Below are 21,984 nucleotides of genomic sequence, written 5' to 3'. Positions count from 1 at the left end.
AACAAGCTTCCTGCGGTCCCCACTGCCTCGTGTCCCCAGTGCTGGGAGGAGTAGGTGCCCAGGCCAGGGGGCACAGCACAGTGGGCACCTTTGATGGGGTACAAAAAAGGTGGAGTATGTGCTCCCGTGCTTAGGGAGAGATGTATGAACCCTGTTTGGTGTGGGGCAACCTGCAGTTATCCTGAGCTGGGAACTGGGGCTGTTCAGCTGGAGAACAGGAGCTGAGGGGAGACCTGATCTCTGAACTGCCTGAGCTTGGAGCCGGGGTGGTCGGGCTCTGCTCCCAAGGAACAAGCAACAGGATGAGAGGAAACATCCTCAAGTTGCGCCAGAGGAGGTTGAGGTTGGATATTGGAAACAATTTCTTCCCGGAAAGGGCTGTCGGGCATTGGAACAGGCTGCCCAGGGTGGAGTCAGCAACCCTGGAGGGGTTGGACAGACATACAGATGAGGCTCTTAGGGACATGGGTTAATCCCAGAGTTAGGTTATGGTTGGATTCAATGGTCTTAAGGGTCTCTACCAACCAAAATGATGCTGTGATTCTATGTGGAGTGGTAAATTGTGCTGCTGCATCACCCTCACAGCCCCTGCACTGAGCAGGCTGGGAGCGCATGGGCAGACCGAGAAAAATGCCTCTGGGATGACATGGGCAGGGGACAGCCAGGCAGGCAAGCAGCTGCATAAGCGTGCGCTGCTTCAGATACAGTGACGTTGTGACCATGGCGGTGGCCTGGCCGCGGGCTCTAAGAGAGGGCCGAGCCTTTGCCAAATAAACCACGATTTCTCCCAGAGGAGCTGCTGCAGTCTGTTCCTGCAGTCACAGCGCATCCAGGAGGTCCATGGGGCATCTTCGTGTCCCCTCTCCCAGTGCTCCGTGACCACCAGTGCATCCCAGTGCCCGTGGTGCTGGGCCTGGGAGCCCTGATTTCAAGGCAGAGGAACCTAGAGTGCTGCCATTCCCCAGCTCCCCTAAAAATCAACCTTGTTTCTCCCCAGCTGCCCCAAACTCAGGAGGTTGAGGAGCCATGACCTGACCCTTGGGGGCCTGCTGGAAACCCACTCTTTTACAGCACTTTTAGCTGCCTCCTTTGGCAAAGCCGGCCTGGGAGCACGGAGCTGTGAAACCATCTTCTGCTGCACGGGGCCTGCCTGGCCACAGCCAGTCTGTGGCTACAGCAGGCATTCCAGAAAAGGGTTGCTCTTCCCTCAAAAAGAAAAAAAAAAATACACAGGAGGAATTGAAATCTCTCCCTCCACCAGATGCCTTCAAGTAAACCCATTTTTAGATATTAGAAACAAATAAATTGCATTCCTCCTCCCAGGCTTTGTGGAGTCCTTTGGCTATGAGAGCTCATCAGCCCTTCGCTGTTTCTGGATTACCTCGCTACCGTGGGTCGCAATATTATCCTGAATGGGTTCGTCTCCCAGATATCCTGCAATATCTGAACTCCCGTCAAGCGCTGCCTTTTTCCTCCACAGTGTCTGGGGCTTGGACAGCCACCAGTGTTCTCTTTAAACGTTACCAGAAGGGCTGGCAGGAATTCAGCCCTAACTCGTTACAGGTCCCGCGTATGTTCGGCTGGGGGTGAGAGCTGGCCTCTTTTGGGACCTTGACAGAAAATTTAAATTGAAACAGGAGGAGGGAGGGGAACAAGCCCTACAGAAAAATAAAATTCCTGACAGGACATGTATATTAAAACCCCCCATTGGCTGCATCTCCTGTTGCAAATCAATAGCCCTGTCCCCTGCAGCACGGCTGCCGCTGTTGCAAATGGCTCCAGTAACTGCACAGACGTGCTGATGACACAGTTATCCCATGCTCAGTTATCCCCAGCTCAAGCTGGGGACGGTGGGGGCTTTACACACCCTGAAATAGTGGCTTTGCTCCCCTCGCCAGGAGCTCCATCCTCTCAGCTAATGCACCAGAGTTCAGGGTGTTCCCTGGGTGTGGTGGCCCTGGTATTGGTGGCCGGTGACTCCTGATTTCCCTGCTCCAGGACTGAAATTCTGGGATTTCCTTCAGCCTGAACCTCTGCTCATCTCCTCTATGCCATTTCACCTCCTCTGGTGCTCTTTGCACCATGCAAACCATCATCACTTAGCACTATTTAAACACAGTCCATGTATGAGCACTCCCTCTCTATGCTTATTTTCACATGGTTTTACATTGAAAAACCCCTCAGCTCGCTGCCCTGGAGGCACAGCAACACCTGCAGAGGTTGTTCAAGCAGAAAACAATACAAAAAATCCAGGTATTTTATTTTTCCCAGAATGAGGTTGAGTTTCCGCCCAGTGCAGACATGTTGGTGATTGAATAACAACACACATACAAAATTACAACTAAGAAAAAAACCAAACAAACCAATGACAAAAATTTGAGCTGCTAAAAGAGATGTACCTTTCAGGCTTTTTAAACCCCAGGGTGTAAATACACGTGGAGGAAGGACTTCTCCATTAAATATTTAGCAGCAAGATCCTTCAGCAGAGGCAGGGGAGGTTGCAGCATCTTCATCTCCGGATTGCCTTAAATTCATGTGCAGGTAAGTTCATCAAACAGGTGCAACAGGGTTGTGTGGACTCTTCAATCAGGTTGTGGATGGTTAAGTGGAGGTGGTTGCAACCGCTCCTGTGCTGATATGTGAATATCTACACCTGCTTAACTGAACCCAACAGGGTTCATCCTTCAGCAACGGCCGTCTATCCTACGGCGCCTTCCAACAACGCCAGAGAAGACCAAGGTTAACATCCAGGATAATTTCCTGGGTGAACCTGCTTTAGCAGGTGGATTGGACTAGATGATTTCCAGAGGTCACTTCCAACCCCAGCCATGCTCTAATAATTAACAACCAGTTTTACAGCCAACCTTTTCAGATGCTTAGACCAATCTCATCCATCTCAAACAAGTGAGAAAATGCAGAAGTCCAATTAAATGCAAATCATCGAAAATTTGCAAATCATCTTTATTAATCTTCATCCTAAAGCTCTACCAAGCATCATCACTATGGTGCTTGGACCTCCTCTGTGTCTATGAGCTGGGAGCAATGATCAAGGAGTGTGCATTGGTCCCTGGTTTCTCCATGCCCTGCCATGGGCTGCACCCATGCCAAGGTGGGAAACAGGAATGTGGCCTGTGTGGGAGCAGGGCGATGGTCATGGGAATGGGGAGATGACCACAGGAACAGGGAGATGACCCTGGAAATGGGGAGATGATCACAGAAATAGGGAAATGATCGCAGTAACTATCATAGGAATGGTGAGATGATCACAGAAATCAGGAGATGATCGCAGCAACAAGGAGATGACCATGGAAATGGGGCAATGATCAGAGGAATGGGGACATGACCACAGGAACAGGGTTATGCCCATGAGAGTGGACAGATGACCATATTGGAAGTACCCTGCTTACCGTGATGCTCTGCCAGCCCCCAATGTCATGCTGTAGTAATGGTGGTTTTGCACTTCTGGGGCCATCTCTGTGGTACCCAAGAGCTTCAAGCTCTGTTCTGTGTTGTCTCCCACTCTTCCTGTGCAGTACGCACGTTTTCCACCCACAGAGCTCAAAGCAGCGTCATCCACAGGGCGTGAACAAGCAATGGAGGTATTTGAAAAGTCATGCCATGGCTGGGTTGTCCCTGCTGGGATCTGCAAGTGCCTTCAGCACTCTGCTCCAGCCCTTCGCTGATGCTGAGGCTGCCCATAGTGTGCAGGTGACACTGCAGCTACTCCCAGCCAGCTGGGGAAAACTTCACCACATTGTCACTCTGCCCCATCACTCCTTGGGTGCTGTGACTTAGGGACAAGTCATACCAGCACAGTGCCTGGAGGGAACTAGACACCACTGCTCAGGCCAACACCAGTGCCACGAAGGGGTGAGCACCCTCACCTTAACAGGGATCTGCCAGCCCATTGTCCCTTTGGCATCGAGCAAGGTGCTGGAACTCATCTGACGATGGAGCTGGGCTCTGTGGTGCTAATGCGCCGTGTGGGCTGTGCCAGGGGTTAACTGCTCCGCACTCTGCTCATCCTCACCCGCCCGAGGGACCCGGCAGAGATCAATTCCCTGCTCCCCAGCCCAGGGAAGGGGTTGGAGCAAGTTACAAACTCAGTGACCAGCTGATAGCTGAATATTGGCTTGCTAATTAAACCAGCGGGGTTCAGTCAATCACTAAATTGGATTGAATTAAATTGAATTAGATAGTGGCTGTGGGCTAAAACTCCAGGGTGAGCCCAGCTGCCAGGGTGGTGATGGGAACTCCCTGCGCAGGGTACCCTGACAGCTGTGATACGGATGTGACAGGAGAATCACTGGCTGCTTCCCCTCGCAGGAACTTCCCCCAGGAATAATTTGTCTTCCAGCCCATTTGCGCTGTGCTCAGCTGCTGGGTTTCTAGGGGAGAGGGTTTTTCCAGCTGGCCATTAACCCGTGTCGGGAAGCTGGTGTCCACGAGGCCTGACCCTCCTGCTTTCAAGTCAAAGATAAATAGCCATGGAAGAGGCGTGTAAAAACCAACTGGCTCCTTTGAATGCAATATGATAAAACAAACTGCATGTGATAATTGATAGCAGGAGAAGACCACTCTCTTCCATTTTAGATATGTATTGTGCTCCATGCACAGAGGTATAGAAGATTCCATCTGAATATGAGGAGAAACTTCTTTACTTTGAGGCTGACAGAGTGCTGGAACAGGCTGCCCAGAGAGGCTGTGGAGTGTCCTTCTCTGGAGACATTCAAACCCGCCTGGACATGATCCTGTGCGATCTCCTCTAGGTAGGTGTACGTACCTGCTTTAGCAGGTGGGTTGGACTAGATGATCTCCAGAGGTCCCTTCCAACCCCAGCCATTCTGTGATTCTGTGACCTGGACCAGGACAGAGAGCCTGTGAGACCAAGAAGTTTTAGCAGAAATGGAAAGGGTGAGCTGCAGGTGAAGACATGTCCTACAGTCACTGGGTCTGTCACAGTCTCCGCTGGACACGGGAGGGTGACAGTACCTGGGACATGCTCCTCTGCCCCAGCAACCAGGCTGTCCCGAGCAGGGAGGGACCGGGACATGCCTGAGGCAGGCAGCAGGTCCGGCCCGGACTGTGTCTCCTGTTCCACAGCAGAAGCTGCATTTTTCACCCTGGTAGAAACATGTGGCGAAAATCTCCAGGCGGAAACCTCCATGCTGACCTTAAAGGGCAGGAAAGCCACCAATGAGCCCCAGAGCATTGGCTGAAAGTGGCCGTGTTGCTGGAGCCAACAAAGGGACAAGCAGCTCTGTGACCTGCCAGGCTCAGACATGTTTGTGCCTTGGCATTTGGGTCCACTGACGGACAAATGGATGGGCTCCCCCCAGACCAGATGGTGAGAGTTATTTATCCAAAGACCAGAGGGGGCTGCATCGCCAGGCTGCTTGTGAGCAGGCGGCAGCTATAAAAAGCCCTGCAATTGCCTTCCAAGCTGGTGATTCAATAAGAAAATGCAAAAGTAATATTAAAACTGCCTGCTGTGCCAACTGCTGGCTGTCTGCAGCAATAAAAATGCTGTAAATCAGCTCCAATTAAAGCCTGTGCTGAGTCTAACAGGAGGCTCCAACTGAAGCTGGGAAAATTCCCGGTATGCCAAAACCAGTAGGGCAAACCCTGCATGCCGTTGCTTGCCACTTGTGGGGACTGGAGATGGTCGGAGGGTGCAATGCTGCAGCAAACACACACTTTCAAAGTAAGAGAGGGTTTTAGTGGGTGAGGAGAGCTGGCAGTACCTGTGCTCTGTGTCCAAGCATGAGGCAGAGCTCGAGAATGCTTTTCTATGGTTTTCTAAGCACCCAAGCTCTCGGGGTCGGGTCTGAAGAAGCTGAGGTTACTGCTAGCCCTGGAGACCACTGGCAGTCTGGTGGGACCTGCCCGTGTGCTTAGGCATGTCCGTGCTTCCTCTGGTGGACCCTGAGGAGCTCACACCTTCTCTCAAGACATCCCAAGCGCATTATTTGTCTTTAAAAATGGGCCCCAGACTCTCAAGGCAGCTCAGCTGCCATCAGATCTCCACTCTTGGTGTAAGGTTTCTCCCCTGTGCTCTATTGGACACCATCCTCAGCTCAGTTTTTACCTGTTTGCTCCTCAGTGTGGGCCCTGAAGGGTTTTTCTCCACTGCAGCACGTTAGGGCATTTGAAGAGCCGCCGAGACCAGGTGTGGAGCTGGGATGCACAAGGACAGGCTTTGTTTTTTCAGCGTGGATCCCCTCCTGTTCCAGCAGCACAGCCCATGGGCTGGGGGACACCTGGGGCAACCCCAGCCCAGGGGTTCCCTCAGTTCTCAGTGTCCCACCCACCCTGGCATGGCCCCAGCATGGCCCTCAGCCCTGCTGTCACTTTGCCCCTTGTCCAATGGGCATGGCCAGGGCCAGCGAGTGCACTGGATATGCCCTGGTGGGAACTTTCCAGCACTGTTTCTTCTTTGCTGGTCCTTTAATTGGGTAAAAAAAATGGATGGTTAGAGTTAAATCTCCGCCAGAAAGGAGCGATTGGTCTTGGATGGAGGTTCTGGTCCAAAAGGAAGGATTTGGTCCTTTCGGCCCAGCCCAGGACCACTGCAGGCTGGTGAAAAACAAGCCCTGGGCAGCTGCCCCTGCCCATTCCCCACCAGGACAAGAGCTCAGCTCTTTCATCCTGGGGTTTGGTGCTCTGAGCTCTTGCAGGGGCAGCCCCTCGATTCCTGCCCAGCCCCTCAATTCCTGTCCAGCCCAAATCCTGGGCCATGCAGGGGGCTTGCATTCCTTGGCATCACTTTTGTATTTGTATAAAACAAATCTCAAAAAAAAACCCAAACAACCCGCAAACCTCTGCTGGTTTTGCCCAGTTATAACTGGGGCATTTAGTTCAAATTAGGAAACATTGTGTGAGCCCCAGCAGCGTGAGCAGTGGGACAGGGGAAAGAAAGCGAGGGAAAAATAGGGTTTCCAGCCACAGTGGGTGCTGTACAAGTACCAGTGCACAAACCCTGCCTAAATAGAGATGGGGCATGAAAGATCAGGCTACAAATAAACCCCACATCCGACATGCAAGGAACGGAATCTTTCCCATCAGGAGAGGTATGTGTGATGTGCTCATCCTGCTGGCCTCCAAGCACCTAATCTTGCAGTCGTGCTGAGTAAAGGCCGGTTCTGGATGAGGCAAAGATCCCCACGGAAATGTGCCGTTTGCAAGTGGCTCTACAGGAAACCTCCATTATTTTATTTAATTTTTTTTTTAATCTGTAAAATTCTAGCTAGGTTAAACTAGATGACCTTCTGAGGTCCATTCCAGCTTAAATTACTCTCTGATGATACAATGCCAAATATTTTTTTCTTCTGGCCTTTCTACTATATAATGGATGAATCCTTTTCTCTTAAAAACTGCAAGTGAGAAGTGCTTCTGCAATGCAAACTGGTGTAACTGGGATGAGAACCCAGCCCAGTGACCTGTAAGCTCCCGGCTAGCCAGCAGTAAAAGGGCAGCTCCCCAAACCTGCCGCACATGGTTTTCCAAGGGACAATTTCCGATCTCAGGGTGTGGTGAGCGAGGCTGGGGAGGACAGATCTCGTAGACAAATTCCTGCTTGGAGGGAAAAAGGGAGGTTCAGATTTCTGGCTGTTTTTAAGCAGAGACTTGTGAATGAGCCCTCCTTTTCCTTGAGGGAAGAGAAATGCATGCCAACCCTTGTGGAGAGGGTGGAAGGCATGGTTGCGAAAATCCTGCTCTACCTTCCCGGCCTTCGCTCCTTCTCAGCGTGACAGATGGGGGAAAGGGGAAGGAAGAGAGAAAGCAGCGAGAAGGTGAGCACAGGTCCCCGCTGTGTGTCCAGGTCTCACTCCTGGCGTGGCTGCAGCAGGATGATCCGAGATGGTTCTCATCCCGGGTCATCCGCTTCAGCCCGTCATAGATTCATAGAATGTCCTGAGTTGGAAGGGATCCACAAGTATCATCGAGTCCAACTCCTGTCCCTGCACAGGACAACCCCACAGTTCACACCACATGTCTGAGGGTGTTATCCAAAGACTTCTTGAACGTTGTCAGTCTTGGGGCTGTGACACTTCCCTGGGGAGACTGTTCTATGTCCCAAGAAGCTTGAGATGCTCTATGGAGTGTCTTGACTCCCAGCACAACCTGTTAGAAAACAGGCACGCGGTTGTGGAGGCTTGCTCAGAGGGAATGTAAATCTTTCATTCTGCTGCTTGGATCTTGACTCATTTGTGCAGAGGTGGCTATTTTTGCTGATCTGACATCAGGTTCACAGCAGCCCATCCAATCAACTATTGTGCAATCCCCTTTTGTAAGTAAGAAGCAGACTTTCCATTCCTGATTTAGCTAACTTTTTAAACTATCCAGGACAAAAATATATGATGAGTGAGACAATGAAGCTCATATTTGGTGCTGATCCCTGCACAGTGCCCTGGAGAACACCTCCTGTTTCAGAACGTTTCCTGTTGACATATGAGATAAAATAAACGGCACAGCCCTAGAGGACAGCATGCTTCAAGAAATAAGTGTAACCTCATCTTACTGTAATTTATTACACCTCAGAAAGCTTTGAAACTCAAGCATTAAGCACAAGGCTTGAATTTCCAATTCCTTTCAAGCTTCTCCCATATAAATGTTTACTATAAAGTAATTTTATTGTGGAATAATTTTTCTTTTATTCCTACACTTCTCTGTGTTTTGATGCCATGCAACAAAAAAGTTTTTATATGAACAATTCTGTCTTTTCCTCACACCTTCCTCTGAAGGTGTCAGAGCACATTATACATCAAACGTGATCTCATCTTTGACATGGCAAACGGGCATAATGAAGCCTCTTCCATTTGCAAGGTGAGGGCAGGGGAGGTACTGTGGCTGCCCAAAGCCACACCATGTCAGGATTTGAACTGGAAACCAAATCCGCATGCAGTTTATTCACGTGTCCCCTTGTCACCACTGAGCACAGACCATGTTTGTACATATGCAGCTCCTGCATTTAAATATTTAATTCTAAATCTTGGCTCAGTGTTGTTCAGTACTTGAAGTTATGGAGAAAAAAACTGTTCCACAAAGAAGTGAAGATGTTCCTGCTTTGCAGAGATTCCCTGGGAAGGCCAGACCTGGGTCTGTAAGTGTTGGAGATGCGCCCACAATCCACTGCAGCCAGAAACTGGGCAAGGAGGGAGGATGCCAGTCTCTGCAGGAAGCAAAAGTGTCAAATAATCAAGGAACAAGGGCTGTTTGGCTTATTTGTGACTGCTGGTGGGGACACGGGACAGAACAAACAGCTGTTGGATGTCAGCTGTATGTTTTCCTCTCACAGAATTTAATTCTGCCCAGCACTGTCCAAAGCAGACTGGAGACCGAGGTGCACATCACCCAGTATGGAAGTTACCTTTCCAATACATGCCACCAGTAGTAAGACCTCTAAATTAGAAATGAATAGAGCATTTTTTACCTCAATCCTCTACATTGTTTTAAAAATCTCAAGCAATGCTTTAAGCTTTATTGGTCTTATTTACCTGCTCAGGTTCCAGCTCTGGAAACACCCACCGGACATACTTTGCCCTAAGCACATGCATGCCCTAGTAGCAACGGTATCATTAGCCTTCTCTTTAAAGGTAGGGGAGCAATTTTAGAATTAGGGACCAGATGAGTTTCTATTGCAAATAAAAATCCTTTATGAAAGATGTTTCTTTCTGCTCTTTCCAGACTCCTGGGGAAGATAGAAATACCATCTTTCCCTCTAGGGGTTAAAGTGGATTTGGGGAATTCCTTTCTAGCACTGGCCTAGATAAAAATAATTATGTGATAAAAATAATAACTCAGTGCTATAACCCTGACACACTCCATGTAGCATCTACAGGATCCTCAAAGATTTTCCATAGAAACCATTTTCTAAAAGAAACTAAACTCTTCAAACAGCTTCTCTTTAGAATAATGCTTTCTGTGTGATGTTTCTATTTTTCTTTTAAAAGATGCCGTACGCCTAAAAATGGAAATTCTGTGACTGAAGCCTGAAGCAGCGTGATGCGGATGGGCTGACTCGGAGTGTGAGGGTGTGGGGGTGCTGGTGTTGCACCACCCCCAGGCCTCAGCCGCCCCATGTGGTGACTGTAACCAGTGCGTGATACTGCTCCTTGAGCATATGTCTTTTCTAAAGGGAGCAAAATACTCGTCAGGTTGCTCTGTTGTGAAGCCCTGGTGTCGCCAAGAAGCTGGTATCGCTCCATGGCCAAGTATCTCATGGAGACCTGATAGCTGAGCAAGGAAAAATTGTAAATCCTGGGAGATGCGGCATGCCGGATTGCCTGTGTTAAAGCAACACAAAGTCCGCGCGGTGTCGGCCTCGCTCTGCTGCCTCCGGCTGCTTGGGGCGGCTCGCCACGCAGCTCAGCCGTCCTGGCCCCAGGAGTGGCAGTCCTTGCAAAGCGAAAAACAGCTGGGGAGTAACCAGTTCAGCCTTTTGGCTTTCATCTACCTGCGTTTGCGAGTCAACACCCTTATTTTTCTGCGAAACAGGATGTACGAGACCTCCCACTGAAATGGTAATTAAGAGGGAGACTTTCATATAAATCCCAAGTGCCAGGAGTTGCACATGAACTGATTTGTGTGCAGAGATGAGCAGAGATGACCGAATGATTTCCAGCTCCGTGCCAGGAGCCTGGTTCCCCACAGTTTGCCCGATTGCCTCTCTTTTTGAACAGAGCAACCCATTCAAAATTACTAAGTCGTATTGAAATGGCAAGTGCTGCTTTGGCACACTTCCACTTGTGCAGGTAGTCCATAGAAAGTCCTGCTTATTAAGCACAGGGGAAATGGGAGACATCCTTGCTCCTCTCCCCAGGGGCTGCCTGACACCCCCAACCCTTCCTGGGATCCCCTGCTGCAGCTTCCCCACACGCCAGGCTTGATGGTCCTTCCTGATGCTTCTCTCTGCTCCTCACCCCGCTGGCAGTCTTGTTCAGAAGGATCTGACACATATTCCTTCCACCAAAACAGCTCTGATTCCTGAGCCACTCACATTTGCATTCGGCAGAGAAATAAAACCCGCAGCCCCAGCACCGGGAACCCCTGGTGTTCACGTGCAGGGCTGGAACGAGCCGTGGCAGTGGCGAGAGGTTGCGCCCAATCCCTGGAGGTTGAACACACTGTGTGTGATGCCCGAGAAGCTCTGGGCCAGGGAGCAAAACATGGGAAAGATTTTGAAAATAAACCAAGGCCAGCCATACCGGTATCGAAGTTACCCATCTCGAAATCCCTGGCAGCGGCACTCATGGGCCAGTAGCCCCTGATGTGTTACGCCCAAAACCCACCCCGCACCGATTTCCAAAGTCCACATGAGACTCTGAGAGATGCTGCAAATGGCTTTTTTTCCTTTTTCCCCATGCTGCAGGCTTTTCCTACCCGCCTGATCCAGAAAAGCTGCTGTCAAACAGGCAAGGGCTCCAAAAAGCCTCAGGATTATGTTGAAGGAAGGGGAAAAACACACATGCGAGCAGGGCTGGAGCAGCCGAATGGCTCCCGCCAGCTCTGCTGAGGGGCTGCAGGGCCGGCAGAGCCACTCGGCGGGACCCTGGGCCTGGGAGACCACGTCAGAGTTGCAGCGAGGGTTGGGTTTTTAATAGCCAGGGTAATTACCCCCGGGAGCAATTACCGAGGGCTGCAGCAGAGCTTCTAGAGCTAGAAGTTTGGAAATCGGGTCCGGGTGCTTTGCTGTTGGCCCGGCCAACCCGCCCGGGGCTTGGAAAACAGCGACCGCCGCCTCAGCCGGGCGCGCCGAGAGCGTGAGGCGACCCCCAGCGCGGCGCCGGCGGGACGGCAGTCCCCGCTCCCAGCGCTCGCGGACGGGTTTCCCCGTTATCTCTCACGCCGGTGGAAGCCGCCTCGGGACCTGGGGCCTGAAACACCCTTTATCGACCCAAAATACGGGGACGGGACCGGGGGTGGGCGAAGGAGAAGCGCGCGCCCGCCCCGCGCTGCAGCACCGTGCGCACCGCCCGCTGCAGCGCCGGGGACGCGCCGCGCACCCCGCCGGGCGTGCTGCAGCGCGGGGCGGAGCCCACCCTGACAGGCGTGGAGGGCGCCCAGTGAGAGGAGCGCTGTGCTTTACGGCGGGCGGAGCCCGCCAAAGAGTGCTCAAGAGGCGGGGTGAAACGGGGAGGCGGGGTTTGGAGGGTAGCGTGTGGAGGTTGCTATGGCCGTGGCTGGAGAGCGGCCTCACCACGGGCCAATGGGCGAGCAAGGGGCGGCGGACGGACGTGGCCGCTGTCCAATGGAAGGGCGGCAGCCGGCGGCGATGGGGGCGGGACCGGCGGCGGCGGCGAGCGAGGGGCGGAGGGCTCGGTGTGGCGCTAAAGGAGCGCGGAGGGCGGGGGGCGGAGCGGCGCGAGTGCTGAGGAGCCGGGCGGGCGGTGCGAGCTCCGGGGCACGGCGGCAGCCGGGCGCTACACAGGTGAGGCGGCGGGGCCCGAGTCCCCGGGGCGGACTGGGGGCGCTCGCCGGGGGCGCGCAGCCGGGCCCGCCCGCGGCGGGGGTGGGGCGGGGACGGCGAGCCCGGCGGCACACAAAGACCCCCTTGTGTGGGCCGCGCCGCCCGGCCCGCCCGCGCCGCCGCATCTCCCCCTTCCCGCCCCCCTTCCCGCCCCCCTTCCGCCGCATCGCCGCCGCTCCCGCCGCATCGCTGAGGGGAAGGTGGCCATTTTCTCCCATTCTCGCAGCCTCCGCGCGGGCGGGGCGGCGACCGGGCGGGGGGCGCAGGGCTGGGGCGGGTTGCGGCGCGGAGGGGGCCGCTCCCGGGCCCCGCCGGGCCGAGTGGCCCGGGCCGTCTCGTTTGCCCTTCGGGGCGGCGGCGGGGCCTGCGGGCCCGGCGAGGGGGCTCCGCGGCCGCTCCCGCGGGAGGACGGCGAGCATCAGCCCTCGTTGCCTGGAGGCGGTGCGGCTCCTCGGGCTGCCCCTGTCCTTGGAAACGCCCGGGCTGCAGCGCGGGGTGCCGCTCCCCAGCGCCTCGGTGCTTCCCTCCTTGTGCAGAGGAGCAGAACGCGTGTAGGGTTTTTTTTCTTGCATTAGTCGTCTTTTGGGAGCGCTGGATTCCTGCATGATAAATATGCTCATTTGTGTATTTCATTTGAATGCCATTGTTAAGAGGGGAGCCCTGGGCAGAGTGAGCTGCAACTTGGTTTGCTGCTGCAGAGAGTCTTTTGTGTTGGGCTCTGTGGAGTGAAAAGCTGAAGTGGAAAAATGATCCTGAAACTGTCTGTGACCCCGCAATGTTAGGTGTATTCCTCAGGAAGTGGTATAGAGTCAATCTGCATTTATTTCAGTCTTCAGCCTTTCATTGTGCTGGGGAACGATAAAGAATAATTTTGTCAAGTGAGTTTTATTTGACCTCTGGGTTTCACTGCATCTCAGTGTGCAGAACTGGGACTGAGCCGATGAGAAATGTCTGTCTGTCATACCTGGCCAGGGAGCCTGCAGGGGCTTCTTGCCAAGATTTGTGCGTGAGGGCGGCAATGGTGCTTCAGGTCTTTGTTGGAACTTCAGCTGTAGTTCAGCGCAGTGGAGACAGCTTTCCAAATTGAGGTTGGAGGCTCAGATATTAGATTGTGGGCTTCTTGAGCCAAATGTAGCATTCCTTGACTAATATCTTCATTTTCCTGGCTGAGAAGTTCAGCTATCACTTAAGGTGTCCTCTCAACGATTCCCTCTTCCTTCGTTGAACTTTTCTCTCACAGGTTCTTCTAAAATACTTTGTGTTGAGTCATCACCTCTTGCTTTGAGTTAAACTGTCGCTAGTAAACGGTCTGCTCCTCAAACTTCTGAAGGTTTCAGTGACTTCATGCTTACTATACATTAAAGTTGGACGACGTACCCAATGTGCATGCTGTAGATGGAGACACAACTATTGTATTTAATTACATGTTCTTCAGAGGATGGGTGTGTTGCAGAACTTCCATCAGGGTGCACCCCATAGTACAAAAGGTGACAAATGCATTTTGCGAAACCTTCCTTGCATTTGCAGCTCACCTTTAGGATACCTGCTGGCAGAGGCTGCCATTAGCTAATGCAGCGTTCTTCAGCAGAAAAGATCTAGCGTGTGGAAAAAAAATAAGGTCTTTAATGACCTGAGTACTAGATGTCAGACTTGACCTTCTTGCTCCTTAGGCAGTTACAGATAAAACTGCTCGCTCCAGGAATCCTGGATGCGCAAGCAGTATTAACAAAAGATGCAGGGGCCTCTCTTAGAGGCAGATAAGTAAAATGAGTGTGCAGGAGCTCTTGCCAGCAGTTTTTCTTTCACCTTCAAATTACCTGTGAAACTGTTGGGAAACATAACATCAGTCCTTGCTGTGTCTTGAGCCTCAAGGTAAACTTGAGATCTGGAGGCACTTTTTTGGAATATGGTAATGTCAGCACTCACGACAGAAGCAGGCTGGAGAGATGCGAAGTCTTGTGTTTTTCAGGAGGAATATGAGTGAGGTCTAGCTAGCTTAATGGCTTACAGAAACCCCAAGTATCTCCAGTTTTTGTAGTTGAAAATCTACACGTTTTAAAACGTAAAACATATTCTTGCTGCCTTCTGGTTATTGTAGTTAGCTACCCACTGAATGTTTTTAATATTTTATATCCTTTTTTTTAATTCATTTGAAGCTGAGTTTACTGGCAAGCTTTTGTTAAATTTGCTTTTGCTCCTTATTTAGGTACAGAAGACAGATGTGTATTTTGGTTGTAGCACTCACGTTTGTTGCAATGTCTCTCTCTAGTTGTTGCACAAGTAGAACCAGTTTATAGCAAGTTTCCTGTACTGGGTATGGGATTATACTGGACAGATCATTTTAATGTTTTTATGGCAGTTGGTTTATTCAGAGGGCTGCTATGTGAATAGGGGCCCTCAGTTGTATAGTGATTTATTTAGACTATAGAAGAAATGAATGGTGCTTCTTCATCGAGACAAGATAACAGATATTAGTGATAGATTATCGAACTGGTGCACCATAGCTCCATTCTTTTCATTAATAAGAATATGATATGTAATGTACTTTTCCTTTTTTGCTCTCCAGGGTAACTGATCGTGGACAGCTTCACTTTCCACAATGGCACAGAGATCTGGGCAGGAAGATCCAGAGAGATACCTCTTTGTGGACAGGGCTGTGATCTACAACCCTGCCACCCAGGCTGATTGGACTGCTAAAAAGTTGGTGTGGATTCCTTCGGAGCGCCATGGTTTCGAGGCAGCCAGCATCAAGGAGGAAAAAGGGGATGAAGTGTTGGTCGAACTGGCAGAGAATGGGAAGAAGGCGCTAGTCAATAAAGATGATATTCAGAAGATGAATCCTCCCAAGTTCTCTAAAGTGGAAGACATGGCAGAATTAACCTGTTTAAATGAAGCCTCTGTATTGCATAATTTAAAGGATCGGTATTACTCTGGGCTCATCTATGTAAGTACTAATCATTAGATTCATTACGGGTGCTAATTCAGCTGAAATTGGCTGATTCCCATTCCTTTACCTATTTGAAATGGAGGAAGCAGGTCTTGTCTTTGATTTTTGATAGCCTAAACACTTTGTGTCCCTAGCATTTAGATTAGTCCAGGGTCTTTTTTCGTGCTCTGTACAGGTCAAACTCTGTCATAAAACAAATAATAAAGACTTCTCCTATGGAAATAATTCTGGAAGCATCTTTCAAAAATAGAATGCTAAATGGCAACTCTGGGTGCTTAGCTCATGCCGCTTGTTAGAGCGCTTGCCTCAGACATGCTTAACTGATACAGTGAATAGTATCAAGTGGCTTGTTTGAGCTGACGAGAGATTATGAAACCTAACTTTGCTGAATTACTGTTGTTTTAATTGCTCATATGAATAAGCATATATCATGTTTTAACTTGCTGTGTGTTACAAATGATAATAAGAGGCTGTGCTATGCTATTATTTAAAAGCTGAAGTTGGAGAGAGTGCTAGGAAAGCAAAATGTCTCTTTGGAATCTAATATCAACTTAGTGGGCCAGGAAAGAATGTATTCAAGTGCTTAAAATAAAACAATAAGATAAAGCTTTCTTTTTTCTGTGGTTTTGAGGCACTAATGGGAACATCTGGCTTATCACCATCTTTCTATAGAGTTAGGAATCACTGAGCCATTGATGCTGCTTTTGACCCCGTTCCTCCCTGAACGTGAAATGAGTGTCTGCTGCACAGTTCAGAGCAGCTCCTTGTCTCTTGGCAAACGCTTTGCATAGTGAATTGTTGAGTCAGAGTATCATTCAGAGCTACAAGCAGACTTTAGATCTTAAAAGAAACCGTAACATCTGCTTAAATGCTTGGCTCATTTTAATAAACACTTCTTCTATGGCTTAAATCCATTTTATTTAGTTCTGCTAGCTAGTTGGCTCATTTTCCCCACCATTTAGGTATTAATGAGGTACCTTTTTTGCTTGGCCCTTGGTAGTATTTGGACTTAGTAAAAATTACATGCAACTTCAAAATACTTTTTGTATTTGTGCTTCTTTGTCAGTTTTCTCTGTGGGTTTTTGATTTTTACCCTTCCACTGAGACCCATACGGCAGAGCTCAGCGAAAAATACTTCTGAAATGCTTCCTGCAAGCTTATAAGTAAACTAATTGGATCATTAGTAAGGACTGGATTGAAAATTAAAAGTAAACAAGTTGATAGGTCAAAAGTACCCAGTATATGTAGCAATCATAATGCCAGTTGTTATGAAATTCATTATAGCTATTATAATTGTATTTCATGATGAAGGTTCAAAGCCGAAGGCCTTAAATGTCAAGGCAAGTTCTAGTCCAAGGGCCCCATACAGGAAACAGAGCTGCAAATGCTTCTGGAGTATGGTTTTGAGAACCCGTCACTCTTCTATATACGCAGATCATCTAGTACCGTGTTACTTTGGATAACTGACAAATTAAAAACCGCCCCTTTGAAAGGTTGACGTGCCATATATGTGGAGTTGAAGTGATATCCTATAGGTCAATTACTCTTTTTTTTTTTTTTTTCTTCAGCCTCACCCCACTTCCCAAAAAGGTGCTTTCTGCTTATTCTTTAACTGTTGAAGCAGACTCTAAAATTTGGTTTCTTGGCATTGAGATACTGCTGTCACACAGGAGGATTAGTACATCAGTATATTACTAATGATCTCCCACCTCTGAGCTGGAAGAAGTTGGTTGGGATCAAGAAGCTAATGGATTTGCTGACCTTAGCTGGAGGTCTGAGGTTCGGGAACATTGCTGGAGGATGCTGCTGTTACCAAGAATTATGTTTCTGTGCAGCTGTAATAATGAATTCTCCTTTGAAATTAAAACTCAGCTTATTTTTTTTGGAGGGGGAAAAAAAAAAGGCAGTCGTGAGTACTGTTAGAGCAGCAACTGAATGCTGGAAAAGGTCAGTAGGCCACAGAGAGAAACTTCATCCACAACTTGAGCTGGTGGGGATTTTTGTGTGGTTCTGTCAGGGATCCCTGAGCTCCTTGCCTGTGGCTTTGTCATGGCTGCTGCCAGCTGCACAGCCCAAAGCAGCTGCCATTGCCCGCGAAACCTGCCGATGTTCACTTGGTGGAGAGAGAGGAGCTGAAGTTGACTGAGCTGAAGACATGAATCTTGGTAGTTTGGCTGTGACAGGGATCAGCTAAAGGTGTGTTTTGATTTTCAGATCATGCTCTCATAATCAAACTGAAATCTTATATTTTGTTGTTGGTCTCAAGTAGTTAAGATGGAGATGGTTTTAAACTAAAGGAGGGAGATTCAGGCTGAACATGAGGAAGAAATTGTTGCCCCTGAGGGTGATGAGAGCCTGGCCCAGGTTGTCCAGAGAGGTGGTGGATGCCCCATCCCTGGAGACATCCCAGGCCAGGCTGGACGGGGCTCTGAGCAACCTGAGCTGGTGCAGATGTCCCTGCTCATGGCAGGGGGGGCACTGGGGGAGCTGGGAAGGGCCCTCCAACCCAAACTATTCTGTGTTTCTGTGATATCTTTTGGTTTCCTTTGACTCCCAATCAGCAGCATGCAGTGTTGCCTTCCTAGGAAGCAGAAGATGAAAGCCTGTCAACTGAAGTAGTTACACGTTTCTTTTCAATCCCTAGAAAGGAAACAAGCTGAGAGATTTGTTTGGTGGGTCCAGTCATCCATCTATAATCTCCCTCTTCAAGATGACAGTGCTGGAGGAACAGGGCAGGCTGACTAAAGCCAGCTAGTGCCAGTGGGCATGACCTGGGCACTGGTGCTCATTTCATCAAGAAGAGTTTCATGTAACATCTAAGTAGGGATGGCAAGGAGTTTCTGGAACTTCTAGCATTCCTAGTGTCTGCCAAGTGGTGTGATCTTGGCGTTCAAGTTACATTACTACTGTGCTATGGGAGGTGAACACAAATGGAGAATGTGGAAGACCGGTGGTTTGTAAAACTGATGTCCGTGCTTGGTCCTGGTTTTATTTCTGGTCTGCTCATGACAGCACAGAAGATGAAAGGTAGCAGGACTTGTATAGGAACTGCTGGGAACAATAGTTTGAGTGTGAACTATAGTGATCTCAATTTTGCTTTGACAATGAAATAACTTTTGGACATGAAATATCTTCATTTCTTCCTCCACTTTTAACATCACCTGTTCTGCTTCTAATGTCACTGCCACAGGGTTTATTATGAGTGTCAGTGAAGAGTATGTTAAAGTTATTTCCTGGAGAAACTCTACTATCTTTGCGAATTCTTTTGAAGTCTATGATGTATATTCACCCCTGAGAACAGGTAAATCTGTCATTATGACTTCTTGCACTTGGACTTTTCTCCTCAACTCATCAATGACTAAGCATGATCCTGCAGAATCTCATTGTCCCTGAGATTATCTCTGTTCACATTTCAGGCTTGGTTTTCATCACGCGTTGGTTCTGTGAAGGTGCAGCCGCCCACAGTATTTATTTTTCTCATTACTTCTACCTTTGGTAGGAGATTTCACTCATCCCTGTGTTTCATAGCTGAATTTTTCCAAATTTTGTGCTTTTCTAGGGATAGCAGCATTTCTTATGGCAGGGATGTATCATTTGATAGTCTAAACTGCTGTCTCATGTTTTGCTGTAGTGGCAACTTCGCATGGGTCTTGGTTACCTTAAATGCTTGTGAACTATCAGTTTTTTGGCTTCATATAAAAATTTACTGTTCTGCCTGCTCCGCTTTAGAGTGACCAGCTTTAACGCTAGCTGTAGTGTTAGTAGTATTAGTTAGTAGTATTAGTAATACCCGTGATGGCTGTACATCAGAAACTGGAGGTAGTTCATTGTATGGGTACCTGAGAGGAATACACAAAGACTTGGGAGGTCCTTTGAGGACTTGGAATAAACATGACTTTGCTCAGACTGGTTTTGTGGTGATTCTTGAATGTCTTTATACCACGATGAGCTGAGTTCCAGATATCTTTCTGGGAGCGTTAAGAAAGGCAAGTTGTCTGAGGTTTTGGGTTACCAAGGTCTGTAGCTTCAGTGAGGAAACATCTTTATTTTTACAAGACCTGCAAGAAAAAATGCCTCTGTGAAGGCTTCTAGATATCAGTCCTAGATTTTGGATTCTGCTGAAGTCATGCAAACAAAATTTGATTTTTTGGGAGGAGGGAAATAATCTTTTACTTAGACAATGAAATGGAGCCATATGCTGGAAAGAGTGGATGGTAAGGGCCCGTCAGCCTCAAATGCTATGAAGTTCTCAAGAGCACTGTTGCCTTAATACTTTGTGAGAAGCATGATGAGCAGTAATCTTGCCTCACTAATTCTCGTTGCTGCTTCATGAGGTTTGGGATTTTTCATGAATGAGCTTCCAAAGTCTTCCTGGCCCAATATGGCATTTGAACATAGGAAATCACTGACTTTGATTTTTAACCGACTGTGCTGTAAGCTGGAGAGGTTCAGGAGCAGCTTTGCTCGTGCTCAGAGGTTTGTGGTGTTGATTTGCTGTTGCTGGGGCTGTGTGAAGCCCAGCTGAAGAAGTGACTGTTGCTGTCCCCTTCAGCTGGAGCCCTGGGGAGAGGGGGACACTTGAAATGGCTCTTTGGTTTTGGTGGGAAGGGAAGGGAGTGGCAGGGGAGGTGATAAACAAGGAGATGAATTTAGTCTGAAAATAAAGTCAAGCACAGCATCTGTCCTCCCACCACAATAGATATTTAGGAGCTTTGATGGAGAGCTACAAATAAGGTCTGAAAGCTGCAGAATTTTTGCTGTAGGAAGAGGCATTTTTTCCATCTTGAGCTCTCTGCACTTCAACATCAATAACGTATTAGCTTCAGCATCTATTCAGAAAGCTTATATGTAGGCATGTCAGTTATGTCCAATATTAGGCTTCTACTCAAAGTTTACTACCAAATTTGACTCTCATGGTTGATCTGAAGGAAAGAACTGGTTTGGTTTGATTTGTTTGCTAATATTTAGTTTCTTACTATTTTGTTTTCTCTCCACTTGGAAGAGAGAGACCTGGGGTTGCTGGCTAGTTAGTGTGTGGTGGAAAGTCCTTGTCTTTCACTTCAGAGCAAGGTGATTATTTTTTTTATTATTTTTTTTTTTAAACTCTGAAAGTAATTTTTGATATACTACTTATAGAACTGCAAAAACCAAAGTCGTCAGAGTGTTCCTGATTACTCTAAATAGTGTTTCCATGCTTTGTTAGGTAGCATTCTGGATATGACTTTCTTAGCATTTTGAATTTTTAAGTCTATTAAAATTTCAGTTAATTAAAATGCAGCTAGTTGCATAGATCAGGAATGTAAATGCCTCGTTCCTACTTAAATGGAAAGCAACTTTTTTGGAGTTGCAGACACTGGCTGAAATTGGAATGAGTCCGCTAATGACAGTTAATATTTTGAAGTCGGGGCTAGGTGACACTTCTTCCAGCAATCTAAAGCTCTGCTTTTGTGTTAGTACCTCTTTTGATGGCAAGAAAGATGCTTCTAGTTCCCTTTTAAAGCATATTTTAAGTGTTTATACATTCCTACATATTCTATTAATGAATGTCAAAACATAACCTTATGCTCATCTTGTTAACAGAAATATTTTGTTTAACCAAAACAAGTTTCTCCAAGTGCACTAGCGAACACTAATAGTATGGATCCTGCATAGGTTTGACACACCTTAGTGATTTTCCAGGAAAATGTAACATCTGAGTATGATGCAGTAAGCTGGGATGAAGGAATTGCTCTCTCAAACATAGAGTATAACTAAACTACAGTAAAAACAAAGATATTAAAAATCCAATGGGCTTTATAAAAATCTATTTTTAAAAATGTTAGTTGCCGCATCTGTTCTAGTCCCAGCCTTCCTGAAGGAAATCTGTTGCCCACAGTTAATTATATGTAGCTTACTGATACCCCCATAAATCATTGCAATTACTAGTTCACTGCTTCCCAACCTCATTCAGTCAAAAGGATTAAAATTAATAGAATTTCTCAAATGCTTGACTTTTATTAACCCATGTCAGTATCCAGATGGCTTCTTGCCTTGGTGTGACTGTATGTGGGATGTTCCCTCGGTGCTGTTGGGGAGCCCATGAACTACGTTTGGTGCGCAGCAGAAAGTTCCAGGTGAGGACATGTTGTGTAAGAGGTGTGCAAGTTGTAGGTGAGGTCAAGTTGGAGATGACTTGCTTTGCTGTTTCTTGAGGAAGGACAAAAGGGCGGTAAAACACTCCTGAAGAAAGGGTTAGATTCAACTCCAAAGTCCTCCTGACTCCAGTCAATGATGCATTGTCTTCCCCGCCCACTCCTCCACCTTTTTTTATAGCAAAGACTTTTTCAAAAGGTTTGTAAACTATTTATGTAAGGCTGAGAGCTCCTGGAGCCTTGCTGCAGATTACTGCTCTCTCTGTATATCCCTACTGGGTTTTCTTTCTGCTAGTAAAGAAAAAAACATGCTCGCTATTGTGCAATTAAAAATACTTTAGCAGATATTTTTTGGTAACTACAAGTATTACCTCTATAATTGGTCTGCAGCCCTTTGCTACTTTCACATTTTTTATGTACTTTCCATTTTGTTGGGG

The 21,984-nt window shown here is 48.2% G+C and overlaps 1 protein-coding gene across 1 annotated transcript in view; it reads left to right on the top strand.

The window, feature by feature from the left end:
- Positions 1–12,341: 12,341 nt before the first annotated feature.
- Positions 12,342–21,984, top strand: part of MYH10 (myosin heavy chain 10) — a 98,802-nt gene continuing 89,159 nt past the window's right edge. Inside the window, exons 1-2 of the mRNA XM_065647823.1 lie at positions 12,342–12,430; positions 15,036–15,413. Coding sequence (XP_065503895.1) covers positions 15,069–15,413 — 345 coding nt within the window. The 5' untranslated portion in view covers positions 12,342–12,430; positions 15,036–15,068. The remainder of the gene's footprint in view (positions 12,431–15,035; positions 15,414–21,984) is intronic.

The sequence above is a fragment of the Caloenas nicobarica genome, chromosome 18 (assembly GCF_036013445.1).
Source record: "Caloenas nicobarica isolate bCalNic1 chromosome 18, bCalNic1.hap1, whole genome shotgun sequence".
Taxonomy (NCBI): domain Eukaryota; kingdom Metazoa; phylum Chordata; class Aves; order Columbiformes; family Columbidae; genus Caloenas; species Caloenas nicobarica.
The sequence above is the reverse complement of the archived record's forward strand: the minus strand, read 5'-3'. Positions and strand labels throughout refer to the sequence as shown.